The sequence below is a fragment of the Primulina tabacum genome, chromosome 3, assembly GCF_025594145.1.
Source record: "Primulina tabacum isolate GXHZ01 chromosome 3, ASM2559414v2, whole genome shotgun sequence".
Classification (NCBI taxonomy): Eukaryota; Viridiplantae; Streptophyta; class Magnoliopsida; order Lamiales; family Gesneriaceae; genus Primulina; species Primulina tabacum.
The window spans coordinates 8,662,290-8,679,474 of NC_134552.1; the positions used below are offsets into that span (position 1 = coordinate 8,662,290).

Consider the following 17,185-nt stretch of genomic DNA (forward strand, 5'->3'; position numbering starts at 1 on the left):
GTATAGAGCTAAAGTCAATGGAAATACTGCCCTGTTCGCTCCATGGCTTCTTGCAAGAAAAACACAGATGCAAACTATCACTAAAAAAAAAAGAAAAAAATTTAATTTAATGAATTGATAATTATTTATCAAATATAATTTTTTCTGTTATTGAGAGATATTTATTTATCATATTTTTATCAATAAAATAAAAAATTGATAATTATTAAATCCAATATAATTTTTTTAAAAATTAATCAATGAAATAAATTTAAAAAATTCGAAAATAAAAATATATACCTAATTAAATTTATTAATGAGAATTGAACTAAAATACAACTCAGGTTTAAAGATAAAATTGACTTTTTAATTTGATAATTATCAATTTGCTAATTTATAAATAATTTATGAATCAATTAACCAATTATAATCGTTCATATATAGATTTATCAATAGTTTGTACTCTAATCCGTGAACAATAAATTTACCTTCGCTTTAAGACTCCCAAACTTTTTGTTGTTGCACAATGATGAAAGACCAAATGAGAAAACAAAGGTAGAAAAATTGCAACAAATTATTTCCAATCAGCATCACTCTAGCATAAATAATACCTTTGGTCCCATGATGCCAAAAGGATAACCCTCTGTGGTGCACCAACAAACACTAGATTCCGTCGCTTTGCTTTATACTCCATGGCATCACGAGCATCCGTCCGCTACTAGGCTGCAAAATTTAAGGGTCGATAGAAACTACAATTAACTCGTGGCCACTTTTCTCCGAACAATTCTCTTTCTCCTAGCCTTGGGGGGAGGTGCTTCCCCATTCAAGTTTGCATCGTTTTGTCCCTGTTTGATTCCAAGAAGGCCAAGCCCAGAGACAACAGTGTTCTTGTTTATGAACCACTTTGAAGATGACTGTTTGGATCCTTGTGAGGGTCTATTGTAAGCCTTCAAGAGATCATCTGACTGAGCCAATGGATCCACCTCAACACCAAGCCAAGCTAACCTAGATGTCTCTCCTAACTGAACATTTAGGATCCTGCACGAATTTAAAGAGCAAATAGGTAAAATGTAACTTGCAACAAAAAGTATTTCATGCAACTTCTGAATTGATTGCATCCCTCCGGGAAAGTTTTCCTAAAAGTCGATAAAGAAAAGCATGGGTTGAAACCAGAAAACATAGCCAATAAACCACAAGAAAAAAAGGCCAAGGAAAGTTTTCCTAAAAGCCGATAAAGAAAAGCATGGGTTGAAATTAAAAAACATAGCCAATAAACCACTGAAACAAAAGGCCATCATCCATCTAGCGGGGAAATAAATAATTCTCCCAAAGTTAAATCGATAGTTTCATTAAAAGAGAACCATCGAAATGCATACATTAATGACTGTTGTCAAATAGAAATAATCACAAGGCCATCTTTATCACAAATACAGGTAGTCAAGAGATGCAATTGATTTTCACGACGATGATTTTTTGAATATGCTACCCTCACAATTCAACAGTCAACATGGAGAATTCATACCTCAGGGTTGTGCTAAAAATCAGAGCAACTCCGATTACATCAAAGTAGCTAACTACTGCTCTGTCAAACCCACACAAGAGCTGATATCGCAAATTAGCATAAAGACCAAGGAAAGCTCCATAACCAAGTGCATTGGCGCTTACAGATGGTATAGTCACAGATAACCTACAGAACCAACAGTTGTGAAACAAGTAGTTGTAATTCTATGGCAACGCGGGATATAACCAAAAAAAGTAAAGCCAGAAAAATAGAGATTAAAGTTAAATATATCGGAATTGTTTTACCTTCCCTCCTTTTTACTGGCAACAAGGGCTGATGCAGCACCTTGTGCAGTTCCAGCAGTAAATCCCACCATGCACAGTTCTGCAGCTTTGAATAATATTGATTGAAGCCTCTTTTGGAAATCAAATTCTCTTAATGGGTAACTCTTTTCAAATATATTATTGGGAAGCTTTTGAAGAGTATTTTGCAAATCGAATTGGAAGGTATTCCCATATGAACGACAAGGAGCTAACGACCAAACAACAATGGCATTGCAAGCCGTCACAGTCAGCACATTAATGAGGGCAAGGTCCCATTCCTGCTTAACCCTGCAACAAGGCACAATTGTTCATCCAGTTAGCAACTGAGCAACAAAAAATATATATATTTCTTCATCGTGGCAGTTCTAAAACAATACCTCTCTTTGCGATTCTTGATCTCCCACCAAACAGAGCAACCAATAGTTGTCGCCTGCTCGAGAAGAAGCCTGTATAAAAAGGCTGGATCTGCAATCATCCTGTATAGACATGAAAGATTCAAATAAAAAACAGAAACACCTATGCGGGATAAGTCGTGTTACAATGAAAGTTTAGTTTTATCAAGTGTATATGCATTATCATGCAAACAAAATTAAAAGTCATCACTTAACAACAATATTATGCAGCTGGTGGATTATTGAAACATAAAAAAAATGCATTAATCCAAATAGTTACACCCTTTTTAAAGAAAATAGCATGCCCAAAAAGTTCATACAGATTTACTACAATCTTAGGTTTAACTTCAGTTACATTGGGAGGTAATGACACTCATAAACAATCTAGAAGCATCAAAATGATTGCTATAAAATCGTATGTTTAATCAAACTTCAGACTGTGGACTAGCATTATAACATTAACTTTGAATGAACTTTTACTCAGTCTCAGAGGACATCAGCAAACAGTGAAAAAGGATAAATGAAAGTTCTCTCAAGTACAGCTGTAGGACATTGTATGTTTTTTTGGGGCCAAAAAGTACAAATACTTGCAGAACTTTCTGCCTGATAAGTCTTCTTTTTTGCTATTTGGCTATACAACACTGGAAAAAGTATTTGTGGAATCCTTTCACAAGTTCCAAAACCCCAAACGTCTGTATCCCAGAAATAATAAACCAAATTTCTTAAGAACGCATACTGACGCTAAAAAAACAACCATTTCTGAAAATGTGGAACCTTTTCTAGTCCAACCCCATGTTAGGCTCCGTGAATCAGAATTCTAGATTATGAATCATAAAGTGAGCCAATATGAGTTGAGAAAAGGATCCCATGGTTGTCAAAATAAAAGTATATATGCATTGGATAGCCATGAACTCAATTCACTAAATTTTGATTCGGAATAATATTCACCATATTCCAATCATCACGCCCACTGAACAACCAAGAACGGCCAGTTTTCTAGAACACAGGAGTACAAAAAGCTAGATCACGATCAGAGCTTCTGTAATCTTGGATCAAAAGAGAATATTTCAACTATAGGATAAGGACATTGTACTTTGCAGCACGATATTTTGAATACAAGTTAATAGCCATGTGATTCAAAGCTCATTAAAAGGGAATATATTATTTGAAAAAGAAAAAGAAAAAGAAAAGGGAAGGAATATATCATTAAGCTATCAAGAGAATGTGATAAACTAATGTAAAATAAATGATAGTAACAATAGTGAACTTCAATCTTTGATCTCGGGGAGACGGAAAGGACACTAAAATTCACCTGCCAATAAAAGCCCTTGATAATCCTTGGGGAAGGGACCGAGCAATCATCCTCTCAGCTGTAGGTCTGGCAGTCAGTGCCAAAAATTTCACCATTTGAGCAGAACTGACTAAACCCTGATGGCATCTTATATATCAGCTTCCAATTTTAAGGTCATCCGGCCCAAGTATAGAGGAGAAATAGAATATTACCATTTCATATGCTTGACGGAATCCAGCAGGTAAATCCATCATTGTCTTTTGCCACTCATTTAATACAGCATCCACAAATTTGCGATCAAACAACTAGCAAAGAACATTAAAGATCAACCTATAAATATTAAATACAATATAAAAAAAACAAAATAAAAAATCACCCGATAAAATTTGTTTGTGTTTTAAAGGAAAAAATTATTTGGTGCAGCCGCTACACACTTTTTAGTGAAACAAGGCCATAACTTCTCAGAATAGCCTAAAATTAAGGCACGAAATAATCAAAGATCATGCACAACCACGTACTATGGAAAGCCAAAATTAATTGAAATTTGTACTTATAAAGCAGCTACACAAATCAATTTCTTGTGATTGAGGAGTTGGTTACCTCCCCCAGGATCATTCTTCTCCTAAACATACCGCCTTCATCTCCCTCGTCGCCCTCGTCAAAGTTATCAAAGTAATCATCATCATCACCACCATCATCGCCTCCATCACCTCCACCATGACTGAGACCCTTCCCAATATTACCACCTCCTCCCCCCGTAGAGAGCTGTCATGTTAAGAAGGAATCAATTGTGGAGTGAATGTCTGAAGTGATAAAAAAAAATTCAATTCCAATTAAGTTCTGAACTTTATAACAATCAGCTTAATGCACAGTAAAACTGTAAATTTCCAAGTAAATATTTATGTATACCGGCTATGGATTGAAGCAGATGCTTCGAATAGATTCAAAACTAGAAATAAAATAGATAGTTGGTAACTAAGGACATCAAATGCCAACAAGCAATACAGCGAACAGCCAAAAAAGTGTAACAAAGAGTTTTCATGCATCAACATACACAGTAGAAGACGAGTAATTGGGAAAGATGATTATTTGGCGAAGCAAAAGGAACGCGACAAAAGTAAACCAAAAATATGATAACGTGAGGAAATTTCAGAACCCCTTAACCAGAGTCAGAAGTGTTGGTTCCTTGAAGAAAGGCGTGAAATGAAACAAAATTTCACATGAAATAAAGATCTGTAAGCTAAAACTTATAGAGTCTGAAATTCTCCATACATACAATAAAGATAACAAATTCATTGGAAAATGGAGTAAAAAGAACACCATATGTATAATTTCACAATATTTTTAACAAATGAACTTAGCATCACGTTACTTTACCGTGTGCTCTCCAAAATTAGTGAAAATACCTAATAATCTCCGGTAAATTTCAAAGCTTGAGAAATGCACGTAAAAGTTTCACTCAAGAGCGTTTCCAATTTGTGAAGGAAAAGTGGAGAAACACTTTTCTTAGATATTGCTAACACTCCCTAAAATTAGTTCCCATAATCCATTGTTATCGAACTATATATACATAATTTAATTAAACGTCCAACTACACAAGAGAGAAACAAACGAAAAAATTTAAATTGTGGCAACTTCATTAAATAAACATGATACACAAAGATACCTCGGGACTAGACTTGGTCTGTTTCTGCGTCAAATCGAGCTTCGACTTTTCCAAAGTAACCGCGCCAAATGCACCGTACTGTCCCTTCATAACGGGGCCAAAATCCGTAGCACTCGATGATGGGGCATCCGTTGCCGGCGGTGACGCCAGAAAGCATCGCTCCAGTCTAGCAACTGTATCACCATCAACGACCGCCGACGACGACGCCTTAATCGTCAGAACGCACTTTCTCTGCGAAGAACCTGGTAACCGGTACAAGGTGGCGGGCGGCAATAAAGGTAAGGTTTTATGGGTGGGAGCGAGTGGCATAATCTGCGCTGTTTGAAACACCGTGTGACCCATCACTTCGTCTGAATCTTCCTCGTTTACTGCGTCTCAACTTCGAATTTCTTGATTTGTATTCGAAATTGAGTCCTTGACGAAGAGGTTTATGAATTTCTCGGGGAGTAATTTCTCTCAGATCAAATAGAGAGAATGGGGAGAGAAGGAAATTAGGGGTGAGGAAGGAGTTAAGGTTTCGATTAGACTCGCCACCTATGCGACAAAACCCAATCCGCTCTTGCATTTGAGTCGGCTGGCGCATCAACGCTCGAGTTAACTGAGTCGACCCGGTCCATTTTCCACTAATACCCAATCACGCCAAAATAAGATTCGTGAGAACTGCTTTTTGAACCTACTCATTCCAAATCTTATTCAAAAATAGCAATTTGTGCATCAAATATGAAATGCCCCAATCAATTTTGATACTCACGGAAAATTTAGGGTCCGATTCCTGCAAGCGTCACTAGTACAGATGCATGGTTTTGAAAGTGTCGTGGGCCTGAAATCACGAAGAGGACCGTTAGAAGGGGGCCAAAAGGGTGTCCTGGCGTAGCCCCTCCGACGCTCAAGTCAGTGACTGAGGATATTAATCCATAATCTCAAACCTGATATTTATAGGAGAATACATGGGCTTGTTATGGGCCATTCACCTGTGGGCCTTAGAGATGGGCCAGGAGTTTGGGCCGGATCTTGATGGGTTCATCCCTGGGGTATCAAATTTATTTTTAATAATTTTTTGCAAACGAGGCTGTATTTTCCTACCACAATTTCAATTTTAAAAATTAATCACTCTTTTTTTAAAAAAATAACAAAAATTTGTATTCTCTAATTTATCTATGAACGCAAAACAAGTTTTGTGTGTGTCACGATCCGCGAGAATGCACGAAATCATTGAATTCAATTCATCGTAAAGTGTTTTCTTGATTTGGGTATTTCATATTTGATGCACAAATTGCTATTTTAAATTATTCAAGTTCCATATATCCTACTTGGTATATGCTTGATCCTTAATCATCCCTTCCTTTGTTACTGGAAATAGAAAAGACCATGCAAAGAAAAGAAAGCCACGAGCAAGAAACAAACCGTGTCACATAAAGAATCTCCCATTCATTCCCAATAAGCCATTCCTTGTCTCCCTCCCATTCAATATCACGAATATACATACATGTATAAAAACAGTGTCACATAGTTTCGTCCTTGCTCGCACAAAGTTATAATCCAATTTCAAATGCCAACGATAAGAGATTATGGTGTTGTTGAAAATGGTGTCCAAAGAGGGAGAATGTACCATTACTACTGGTGTCGACGATGCCAACGCACGGTTCGGACCACTACCACCAACCTAGATGAAATATTGTGCCCGATTTGTCTAGGACAAATCCGGTATGAACTTGAAGTCTCAAATCCTAGACGACTCGAACCGTCTCCACGTGCATTAGAGTCATTAGCACAAATCTTGGATTCTTCCATCAACCAACAGCAACGAGAACAAAACAATGAATCCAATGGAAACCAAGAGCGTGGTTCGCGCCAAGCTTTGATACTACTTCAATTTATAGGCCCCGATAGCCCCCCAAGGCCCGTCTCACCTCCAGAAAACATGTTCATCCAACCAACGAACCGCAGCCAAAACTCAAATTATTTCATCCAAGAACTGGCTCAGGATAACCGGCCAGACCCGCCTCCCGCTCCCGGATCAGCAATCGAAGCACTGCCGTTGGTGGTCATAAGTAATGCACATTTGAAGAATGACTCGAGCTGTCCTGTTTGCAAGGATGAATTCGAGGTCGGGGATCAAGTAAGGGAGCTGCCTTGCAAACATTTCTACCACTCCGATTGTATCGTCCCATGGCTGCATTTACACAACACGTGCCCCGTCTGTCGATATGAGCTACAAGGTTTTCCTAACGTAAGCTTCCAAGATCACTACGACTTCCAAGATTTTCAGGAAGACGAAGGGAACATTAGGAGGAATCAAAACTGGGGGTGGATGAACATGTTCTCTTCGAGGCCATTCAGTATGATTCAAAGTTGGGCTCAACTTTGTCTTGAATTTCTAGACAACAGGTTTGATATTTCTCGTCGAGGTATGATGCATTCTTATTCAACTTTTATCAACTTAAAATATCCGTAAATTTCACATCAAGTCTAAACTTTTTGCCCGGAAGGACACGGGTTTTTTTGTTTTTAGGCCGGCCTCTTTGAATGATTTAAAGCTTCCTGACCAAAATTTCGATATATTGATTAAAATTTGCTGACAGAGAGCATGCCGTGGCGATCTTGGCTTAGCTTTGATCCTCAAAATTGAAACATGTTTCTAAGGTAACATAATCTAAAACTAAAGATGGCCAACTGCAGGTAAAATAACTCACATTACACTAACACACACACAAGTATGCATGCATGCATATATGTTGTTAATGTTAAAATTATATACGAGCGATTACTTTTTATTCTTTAATTAATTAACACACGGCAAAGGAGAATAAACTTAAACTACATTGAGGAAACAGGGCCGCAGACTTTAAGCAACAACCCAGAGGAAAAGCAATATGCAGCAAGGACAAATGTTCCTCGTAAATATACAAGTATTTTCGAAATATGAACAAGAAATAAACACCAAGGTCCGAGGGCGTGGAAGGATTGGATTATAGAACTTCTTACGATACTGTGAAGGATCGAAAAACGATATTTCTTGTAAATATAGACACTTTAATGAGTACTACTGTTATATCCAATTTCCCGATAAAACTAAAGAATAGTCTATAATCCGAACACTACATGAATCACCACCAGGGGAAGCGGTAATTTTTGTCTTGAGGTATAAGAAGATGATTCATTTCTATACTTCGAATTCATGTATTCCCACAACTTTACAAAAATCCTACAAGTTTAACACATTCACCTTCTCCTCCATGCAGGTATTTAAGAAAGAACCTGTACATTTCACGGTTAGTTCTTTCGGACAACTGCATGGAAATTATTCAATATTTGGTGTGTGTGATGGGAATACCTTCCCATTGGGAAGGAATGACCTAACATTCCATGGCATAAGATGCCATATAGAAGCGAAAAGCGAGGTCTGCCATTAGGCCTCTAACTCTCTTCACCCCATAAACACGACAAGACTTGCTCAATTTGTAATGATGTCATGTATAAGCAAAAAGCGAGGTCTGCCACCTTTTGGCTTGAACCTCTAATTCCCTTCACTCCATACACACGACAAGACTTGACTCACTCACCTCCCCAGCCAGTATAATCATAAGCAGTGTTTAAACTTGTGCGCTTGTGATATCTTAAGATGTCCACAGGGTGAGAACAAGTGTCAAAACTCCAGTTGAGTAGAAGCGCCAAATCCTTCTCCACGTTGTACCTGCTGCAAGAACGATACTGTTAGTCTTCTTAAATCAACTGGAACAATATATCATGACTCCATAACCCTAAACACAGGACTGAATCCGATCAAGTTTAAAATAAATGTAAAAATTTAATAACACGAAAAAGTACTGATTGCAAACAGATCTTACGGGTATCATAATATCCAAGAAAACCTCACCTCGTCGAAATGCAATTCTCTCAACCAAAAAAAAACTCTTGGAAAAAGGGTTAGAGAAAAACCAAGGTACGAGTAAACAATCTGCAGCCAATCACGATTGCTGTAGAAACCTTTTCACGTTTTCCAGAAGGGTGGTGGTCATGGTTGTAATAATGTCATACACAAACTTTCTATCGTGTCATGAATAGTTGAACTTCACAAGTATTCGCTATTTTATCATTCCAGAATTTGAGGAGAGTTCATGCACTTATTGTGTGAACCCATGATTCCTATGCTTGTGACAGATGGTAGTACAGGATAACTTTCCCATGGAAAAACTTAGTAGTGCAACTAGCAAGTTCATAATACCTATTATCTAAATATATTAAGAAGGTATCGGGTTAACGGTTTCTCAATCCCTGTCCTGATGTCCAAGGTAAATAAAAATTATCAAATAATAGAAAGAGAATTTGCATTACATCAACCATAAGACATCTAAACATTAGGTATTACAAAAATGATCCAGAGAGAGAGAGAGAGGAGACAGATAATCTGCTGCACTAACTTACATGACATGGAAGATGCAAACGATGATGAAAAATGTGATGAAGACACCAGACTTTCCACACTCCATTTGTCCAAACCTAGCACAGCATAAGAATCAGATGGCAATGGAGAAACACTTGGTGAGAAATAAGATTCAGGAGTTGCTAATGGCGGCTCAGAATAGGCAGGATCTAATGAAGGTGTGGGAGGATTAGGAGTAGACAGAGAAACACAAGGAGCGTTGTTTGAACTGGGGGCAGGAGTCGGGCTTGCATCAGACGGAACAGAGTAACAACAGTTATGACCGGTTGACAAAACAGGAGAGCGAGATGGTGCCAGCGACGGGCTTACGTTATAAATCTTTTCTGTAGGTGGAGCCGGAGAAGGAGAAGGAGAAGGAGTTGGTGCATAAAGTGAATGGTTTAGAAATGAAGGTAAACTAATTTCCTTGACCTCGCCGAAAACTGAATGATCAAGGCCGAGATTTTCTATGGATGGAGATTCAGTTATTCTTTTAGCTAACTGTTTCAATCTCGCTGGATGTAAAGTTCCTATATCAGATAAAACTGAAGCTTCTATAGTAACTGGTGGATCTTTCGTTGAGCCATGCTTGTTTGTTGCCTGAATACATACCACCTACGTTAAAGAAGAGAAAAAGGAAAATAATATATATCACACTTGTTGAAATAAAAATCAGTAAATTGGTATGAAATCTAGAAATGATGACAGCTGACGTTCCATTGGATGAAATTGGAAAAAGGACGTCAAAAGTAAAAAAAATCATATAAATAATGACTGGAAATTTCAAATATAGAAATCATGTGACACGCAATACAGTCCTAGTGTAGAGCAAATGAAAAAACTATGGTTGAAATATCATAACCTATTGCCCAATCTAAAACAAAATTAAAATGAAGTTAAAAAGGAACTCCGACATATATTGAAATTACCTCAGTGGGCACCAACTGCAATCCGATTCTTAGCTGTTCCTTCAATTCCAAAAGATTTTCCCTGATTTCACAAATTGAGCTATTGAGGGTGAAGTTAAAAAGGGCCTGTGGTGTATGCAAAAACATAGCATCTTGCCCCAGCATTATGGAGATCTCGTCAGGAAATTTCAAAATTTCAAATGAAGATGTCTCTCCGAAAATTGAGGGGGTCAATGTCATATTGTATTGTTGAAGAAACAAATCAACTAAGGATGACTTCAGTAGACTTAACGACACTGGAGATATTGGTTTGTTAGATGCATTCGAACAGAAGCCAAACACCACGTTAGTCCAATTAGATACACCTGCTTGGTGCATTGACAGAACAGCAACCTGAGTTAAATAAATGGATCGTCAAGTCATTTATCTCTATGCATCAAACAAATAGAAGTACCGTAAACCAATTAGAGTTAGACCTTCAAGAAAGGGACACCTATCTCTTCATTGATATCATATTCTAGTCTTGCTATATAAGGAACGAGCTCAGAAGCTGGTCTCTGAAGGTTGAAGTATGCTTGAACAGTTGCTGAAATAAGAAACAGATGCAACTTAAGAAAGGGATCAAAACTGTAAACTGAAAAATCCCAAGCAGCACCTAAAAGTTAAGTACAATGATATTGATTTGTTAGTTCATATTCAACTGGAAATATTTATGAATCCTAACCCTCATAACTGGCTCAGGAAGAACCCATAGAGAAGAAATGACTTTTTCAACAAAAAATAATAATAATAAGTTTAAGAACATTATAACACGAGAACTTGAAAAAATCAAACCACTAACACTTTCTTTTGTCCTGATATCTGTGAAACTATTTATATCCACAATAAAGACATTTTCTCGACTAAACCCATAATCAAGCACAAAAGAAAAATTAATGACTGTTAAAATATATGGGCTTAATAACTTCGACCTTCTCAATTCATGAACTCCAAATGAAGCTAACGGGTACGTTTCATAAAAATGAGAGCTGTAAATAACAAAGGAGATTAACTATTCCAGAAAGATGCCTCCAGGCAGTAGAACCTCCTTTTCGCACATCTCCAACTTTGTTTGCTAGAAGGATTAGTTGTCTAACTTGTTTTGTTCCCAGTTTTGTAAGTAATGCAGCAAAATGTCGCTTCATACACAGAAACAGTGAACTCATGACAAGCTGTTTTGAAAATTTGACTGCCCATACGAAATAAAATATCCATCACAACTATTTCATTATACTGGACAACTAATCAGATACCGACAATAGAGACGTATTTATTCTTTCATCAGTTTTCAAACTTCCGACAGGCAAATCCAAGTTTTCAGGAGGAAGTAGAACATGAATTCGACAGATCGGTATATTTGTAAACCAGTACTGACTTCGTGTTCACAAAGTATCTACCAACTAAATATCTTCAAAGAACTGATTACATTTGAACAACAGCATCATATTAACATCTATATGATCTCCCCACAGGCTCGCTCTCCTATAACTTAATAAACACTATTTCAAACTGAAATAAAGTAAATCTAACCACCCAATCGATATTCATGAATTGGTTAATCCTTCAACCGTAGACAAAGATGTTTTCCCATGTCTTTGAATAACTGAGAAACAAATAACTCAAGTAAAAAAACAAGCCCACGCGGCGGGCTATAGCAGTCAAGATATTTGAAGTATGACAGATTTCAGATGGGCATGAGGTCGCTAAGCTAGAAATTCCCCTCCAAAACCGACTTACATCTTCGCCCTTTAGGATTCAAAAATAAGCTTGACATTTCAACTTCGCCGATGAGAAAGCCAAAAATAATAACTAGAGACCTGGCCTGAAAATGGCGGTAACTCGTGCTCAAAAATGCTCCCAAATTGCAGACAACTCGTGAAAATTTAAAAGTCAATACAAATCAAAATGGTTTGTAATAACTGACAATTATTTGTTTTTTTAAAAAAGTACACATGCAAAAGCCTAATCCAAAGCAAACCCACGACACTATCCCTCTTCCAAAACCCACTTAAATAGTAATAACGGAATAAATTATTCATAACTCGAGCATCACTTATACCCGAAAGCTTGATCGAATCGTCGGCGTCAAACCCAGATTCCCCACAGCGATTAGGCAAGACCCAGAAAATGGCAGAAAGAAAAGCCGCTACACTGAGCACCAAGACAACGACGCAGTTAAAATCGAATATATTCATCAAACATCTCCAGCAGATGGATGTTGGAGAAGCACTGCCGTGAGTCTGTTGCTGCACCGCTGGCAATCGTTCGTTGTCGGATTTCCCCATGCCCAACACAGCATCCGTGCAGACAAAAAATTTATCTCTCACTCTCCAGAAAACGTACGTGTCCGTGCAGGTGTGCGCATTGAAAGTTTGAATCTTTGTAGAGTTTTCTCTCTCTAAAGGGTGTGCAGACATGTGTTACTGGCAGAATATTTGCTCCATCCGTGCACAAGACATGGCCTCGACTATAGGGGTTTTTTATATTTCTTTTTCATTTGTTAAAAAGTTTAATTTCGAAATATATATATATATATATATATATAAGTATTTCAAACAAAATATGTTGTTTAGTAGATTTTGTTGTTACATCATTTTCTATCCGAAAAACAATCGTAAATAGAGTAATGTTAATAACACAAAATTCAATATAAAAATTACATTTAATGATAAATTTAAGGCAAAATCCCACAATAACATTAATCTTGCAAATATTAATTACATAGATTTAGTAATCCAACAAATTATTTTTGCTTGCCTATAAATTATTTCAATCTTACATTTATTTTCGTAATTTTTTTTAAAAAATTACATCAAACATACCCAACAAATTTAGCAACAGTATTTGGTGGGATGCGCCAGGCCTGTGTTGTAGTGCAACGCAAAAGGCCAGCCAGCAAGTTAACTTGATAAACCTTCTCGTAAAAAATTAAATTTAATATAGTGTGGGTCATCGGCCCAAGTATCAAATTTTAAACTGATAAGAACAAGTGCTAAACTTGACCTTAACCAAAAGACCAAGAATACTCAATGCTAGGTCGAACCTTATATACTACCATGTACATTATAATTTAACCTCAGCTAGCGATATGGGACGAGAGAAGGTTCTGAAGCATGCCTTCCTCGACGAATATGATATTAATTCGCACTCGGATAAGAATTTAGGAGTAGTATACCGTACCGTAGTCGCAACGAAAATTTTATATAGTATATCGTATCGAAAATTACGGTATAAGAAAAATTTATACCGATATTTTTCGCTATACCGAAAATATCGGTACATATAACTAGCATACCGATTATACCGATTATACCGAAATTGTACGGTATAACGAAGTTTCAGTACGGTATTGGTATATACCGTTTTATACCAAAAAAACCTTACATTTTAATTTTTTTATAAATGTATTGTTTTAAAATATTATATATTTTAAAATTTTGTATATGTTTTCTGTATTTCGGTATTCCAGTATATACCAAAATTTTCAAATTGCATACTGTTACCATACAGAAAATTCGGTATTGTTACCATACCGTACCGAAATCTTCGGTATATCGAAAATTCGGTAAATTCATTATTTTTCGGTACGGTACTCGGTATATCGAAAATTCGATATTTTATCCTACCTCTAGATAAGTATCTAAAAGGATTTTTGCAAAATTTAAATCTCAACCATTTCAAACGCTTACAACACTACAATTCAATTAAAGAAAAATCCCCAACCATGTAAACTAAAAATTTCCATGGATCAATAATTGATATATGACAAACTTTATTATAAGCTTCTTAAAGTCAATTATTTTTTAATTTATTTTAACTTTTCTCGATGGTTATTTTTATTATTTTAAAATAAGGGAGAGATTTTTTATATATAATTAAAATATAGGAGAGATGTTAGTATCAATGTGCTGTGGGTTCTCTGCATCCTCGTTTTCTCTATTTGAGGTAGTGTCAGTTATCTCTATCACATATTAATATTATTATTATTTGATTTAATTATTATTATTTGATTTTATATATGATAAGAAAAATAAATACCAAATATATTAAATATAAGATTGAGAATTAAAAAAAAATTTGTTTCCCATAAAAATATTAAATAAATAGAGATTGTGTGAATTGGATGTATGTGTTGTGTGTAGTATTGTAACACATTAACATAATACGCAGTGAAATAATATATTTTATCATACAATTAAAATCTATTATATTTAAGTTTATAAAAAATCTCAAAAATATAAAAAGATTAAAAATTGTAATTTAATATGCATAATATTATTATAATATAAATAATAAATTGTTTTCTTCCTCATCTCAGGTAGGCCTTGGTTAATAATGTACGATATGACATCATACGTTACAGTGCCGCTTTTGCTTTAAAGTGACCAATGAAAAAATTCCAGAACATAAAAAGTTATATTGGCCTTTCTTTCAGCTTCAACAGTCACGAACATTTATTCACACCCGGCGTATTAACTGTAAGTTGGCATGAATTTAATGTTTTTTAATATGATTTATTTTATATTTCAAATATGGATCCATTCCTCTCGTCAATATAAATACATGATATCGTCTCATTTTATATCTACAATTATTTTAATTAGATCTGGCCGATAAACCGCAAACAAAAACATGCTACTTTTCTCTTAACTTTTAAACGTGATTTTTTTTCTTCGAAATGTTTCGTGATGAGATGCATGATTGCATGTATCAAAATTAACGTGATCAAACTTTTTTTTAATCAATTCACTTATCTTGTTTTATTATTTTGAGATGAGAAATCACTAAAGGTTATGATATAAGGTTATGATATAAGCGAACGAATTAAATAAATGGAGCTCACTCTAGGAAGTTCCAAAAAGCTACTAAACACGAAAATAATTGATCAATAAAAGTAGCCAATATGGTTGACAGAAGGGACGGGACCGCTAGCTTTACATGTTCCACTCAGCCACTAGTCTAGATTCCCTACAACGATGGAGATCAGCCTATTTATCTCTAATTCACTCTCATTATTTACTAATACGTCAAGGTAAAAACTCGTATACATGAGACGATTTCACGGATCGTATTTTGTGAGACAGATATCTTGTTTGAGTCATCCATGAAAAAGTATTGATTTTTATGTTAAGACTATTACTTTTTATTGTGAATATCGATAGGGTTGACCCGTTTCACAGATAGAGATTCGTGAGATCGTCTCACAAGAGACCTAATCATAAGCCAATAAGTTTTGATTCCTGTCTTTTCTCACGGTATTATTTATTACTTTTTTTTGAATTAATCACCTTTATATCACTGAAACTGGGTATAATGTAAAAACTTATAGTTTATTAAAAATAAACGGTAAAACAAATTTTTATTTTTTAAACTTAACCTTTAATGTTTGACGAAGTCACCAGTCGGCCTACTTGCCTTGTTGAAAGTGAACAATTTATTTGTCATACTTTATCATCGAATAGCTAAACTTTTATCCCTTTTGTTGAAAAAGAACAATTCATTATGAAAATTGAGTAGGTGTATTGTGAAACGATCTCACAAATTTTTATATGTAAGACGGGTCAACCCTACCGATATTCAAAATAAAAAGTAATACTCTTAGCATAAAAAAGTAATATTTTTCATGAAAAACCCAAATATAAGATCTGTCTCACAAAATACGATCCGTGAGACCGTCTCACGTAAATTTTTGTCATGAAAATTATATACAAAAATTATTACACATAAAATAATAATAATAATAAGAATAGTAAAATGAAAGGGACATCTACGTACACGCTACATATATTACTAAAATTTAGGTGTAACGTCTCTTCTTACGATTGATTCTCCTGCTGCAACCAAATCTAATCTAGTCTAGTCTGACCACGGAAATAGCAAACAAATGGAAGCCCTCTTCTCCGAATTCGCTTTTCTCTCCGATCAAGCCCTCCAAGACAAGAACTTCGACCCATCCACCATCGAAGATCTGATGAAACTCTTCGAGCTCGAGGCCTACAAAGCCTGGGCCAGCCAAGAACTCGACCATGGGAACGAGCTAGCGCGGTCCGAATCATACATCAAGGAATCCGAGGAGTACCTGGAATCGGCCATGGAGGAGGCTATGGCCGAATTCGACCGGTTTGAGGAGGAGATGGACACCCTATGCAAGTCAGAGTACAGCAGCTTGATCAACGTGGCCGATAGTGCGAGAAAATTGGGGAAGAATCTGGAGAAGGCTGCGGATTTCGCTGCAACCAAGTATATCGAAGCTGCGGTTGGTTCCGCTACTGCTTCGATGAAGTCTGCGGCGAAGGCGGTCTCGAATAACTCTAACAAGATTCATCCAGCATAGAATATATATAGCTCGCGTGGGGTTTGTTACTGTTTAATTATCGGTGTACTATAATGTTCTTGATGGATCATTCTTGTTGGGGTTTGCAATTTACGTAAATGAATTTCTTTTCTACATTTTGTATGGGAAGTTGAAAATTAAAGTGTGAAATTCGTGGTACTGAGCCTGAAATCCATCTGTATCGTCCTTTGAATCTTTGCCACTCATTTCCTGAAATAACCCAAGAGAAACAAATGGAAAATAGTAGTTTGGTTATGTATATTTAGGATAGATCCAACTCCACTAGATCACGTGAAACAGTATATTCTTCCAACATTTTAAACCTGCGT

The 17,185-nt window shown here is 36.1% G+C and overlaps 4 protein-coding genes and 1 pseudogene across 9 annotated transcripts; 2 read left to right on the plus strand and 3 right to left on the minus strand.

Moving 5' to 3' along the window:
- Nucleotides 1–451: 451 nt before the first annotated feature.
- LOC142539948 (protein RETICULATA-RELATED 1, chloroplastic-like) lies at nt 452–5,670 on the minus strand. The gene is made up of 8 exons (XM_075645731.1): nt 5,153–5,670; nt 4,087–4,251; nt 3,699–3,791; nt 3,508–3,623; nt 2,181–2,279; nt 1,786–2,091; nt 1,502–1,666; nt 452–1,017 (listed from the first exon to the last, which is right to left on the minus strand). Exons 1-8 carry the CDS (start codon nt 5,492–5,494, stop codon nt 735–737), a joined length of 1,569 nt encoding a protein of 522 aa, XP_075501846.1. The 5' UTR covers nt 5,495–5,670; the 3' UTR covers nt 452–734.
- An 825-nt stretch (nt 5,671–6,495) lies between these two features.
- On the plus strand, nt 6,496–8,140 carry LOC142539951 (E3 ubiquitin-protein ligase RZF1-like). 2 transcript variants are annotated; one of them, XR_012818999.1, is made up of 3 exons: nt 6,496–7,560; nt 7,735–7,831; nt 7,955–8,140. XR_012818999.1 is itself a non-coding variant. In XM_075645736.1 (2 exons), exons 1-2 carry the CDS (start codon nt 6,702–6,704, stop codon nt 7,779–7,781), a joined length of 906 nt encoding a protein of 301 aa, XP_075501851.1. In that variant the 5' UTR covers nt 6,496–6,701; the 3' UTR covers nt 7,782–7,915. The 2 variants fall into 2 exon arrangements, 1 of the variants encoding a protein (XP_075501851.1); XM_075645736.1 differs by lacking the exon at nt 7,955–8,140 and having other exon boundaries at nt 7,735–7,915.
- On the minus strand, nt 7,226–12,995 carry LOC142539949 (uncharacterized). 5 transcript variants are annotated; one of them, XR_012818998.1, is made up of 6 exons: nt 12,582–12,995; nt 10,960–11,069; nt 10,505–10,876; nt 9,578–10,190; nt 8,716–8,849; nt 7,226–7,364 (listed from the first exon to the last, which is right to left on the minus strand). XR_012818998.1 is itself a non-coding variant. In XM_075645734.1 (6 exons), exons 1-6 carry the CDS (start codon nt 12,937–12,939, stop codon nt 8,770–8,772), a joined length of 1,323 nt encoding a protein of 440 aa, XP_075501849.1. In that variant the 5' UTR covers nt 12,940–12,995; the 3' UTR covers nt 7,849–8,769. The 5 variants fall into 5 exon arrangements, 4 of the variants coding, with proteins under 4 accessions (XP_075501849.1, XP_075501850.1, XP_075501848.1 ...); XM_075645734.1 differs by lacking the exon at nt 7,226–7,364 and having other exon boundaries at nt 7,849–8,849; nt 10,505–10,565; nt 10,776–10,876; XM_075645735.1 differs by lacking the exon at nt 7,226–7,364 and adding an exon at nt 12,260–12,344 and having other exon boundaries at nt 7,849–8,849; nt 12,582–12,714.
- Nucleotides 12,996–13,369: 374 nt separating this feature from the next.
- LOC142541185 (U2 spliceosomal RNA) lies at nt 13,370–13,548 on the minus strand (annotated as a pseudogene).
- Nucleotides 13,549–16,406: 2,858 nt separating this feature from the next.
- Nucleotides 16,407–16,856, plus strand: LOC142538366 (uncharacterized). Its single transcript, XM_075643700.1, has one exon. The coding sequence runs from the start codon at nt 16,407–16,409 to the stop codon at nt 16,854–16,856; it is 450 nt and encodes a 149-aa protein (XP_075499815.1).
- Nucleotides 16,857–17,185: the final 329 nt, after the last annotated feature.

Excerpts from the sequence above, each read along its gene's own strand:
- LOC142539948 (XM_075645731.1), bottom strand. The coding sequence starts at position 5,494 with ATGGGTCACACGGTGTTTCAAACAGCGCAGATTATGCCACTCGCTCCC. Across the intron at positions 4,252-5,152 it reads AGACCAAGTCTAGTCCCGAG|CTCTCTACGGGGGGAGGAGG; the intron begins GTATCTTTGTGT and ends TTAACATGACAG. Across the intron at positions 2,280-3,507 it reads TCAAGGGCTTTTATTGGCAG|GATGATTGCAGATCCAGCCT; the intron begins GTGAATTTTAGT and ends ATGTCTATACAG.
- LOC142539951 (XM_075645736.1), top strand. The coding sequence starts at position 6,702 with ATGCCAACGATAAGAGATTATGGTGTTGTTGAAAATGGTGTCCAAAGA. Across the intron at positions 7,561-7,734 it reads GTTTGATATTTCTCGTCGAG|AGAGCATGCCGTGGCGATCT; the intron begins GTATGATGCATT and ends ATTTGCTGACAG.
- LOC142539949 (XM_075645732.1), bottom strand. The coding sequence starts at position 12,939 with ATGTCTGCACACCCTTTAGAGAGAGAAAACTCTACAAAGATTCAAACT. Across the intron at positions 11,070-12,581 it reads CGATTCGATCAAGCTTTCGG|CAACTGTTCAAGCATACTTC; the intron begins GTATAAGTGATG and ends TTCTTATTTCAG. Across the intron at positions 10,191-10,504 it reads TGCAGTTGGTGCCCACTGAG|GTGGTATGTATTCAGGCAAC; the intron begins GTAATTTCAATA and ends TCTTTAACGTAG.
- LOC142538366 (XM_075643700.1), top strand. The coding sequence starts at position 16,407 with ATGGAAGCCCTCTTCTCCGAATTCGCTTTTCTCTCCGATCAAGCCCTC.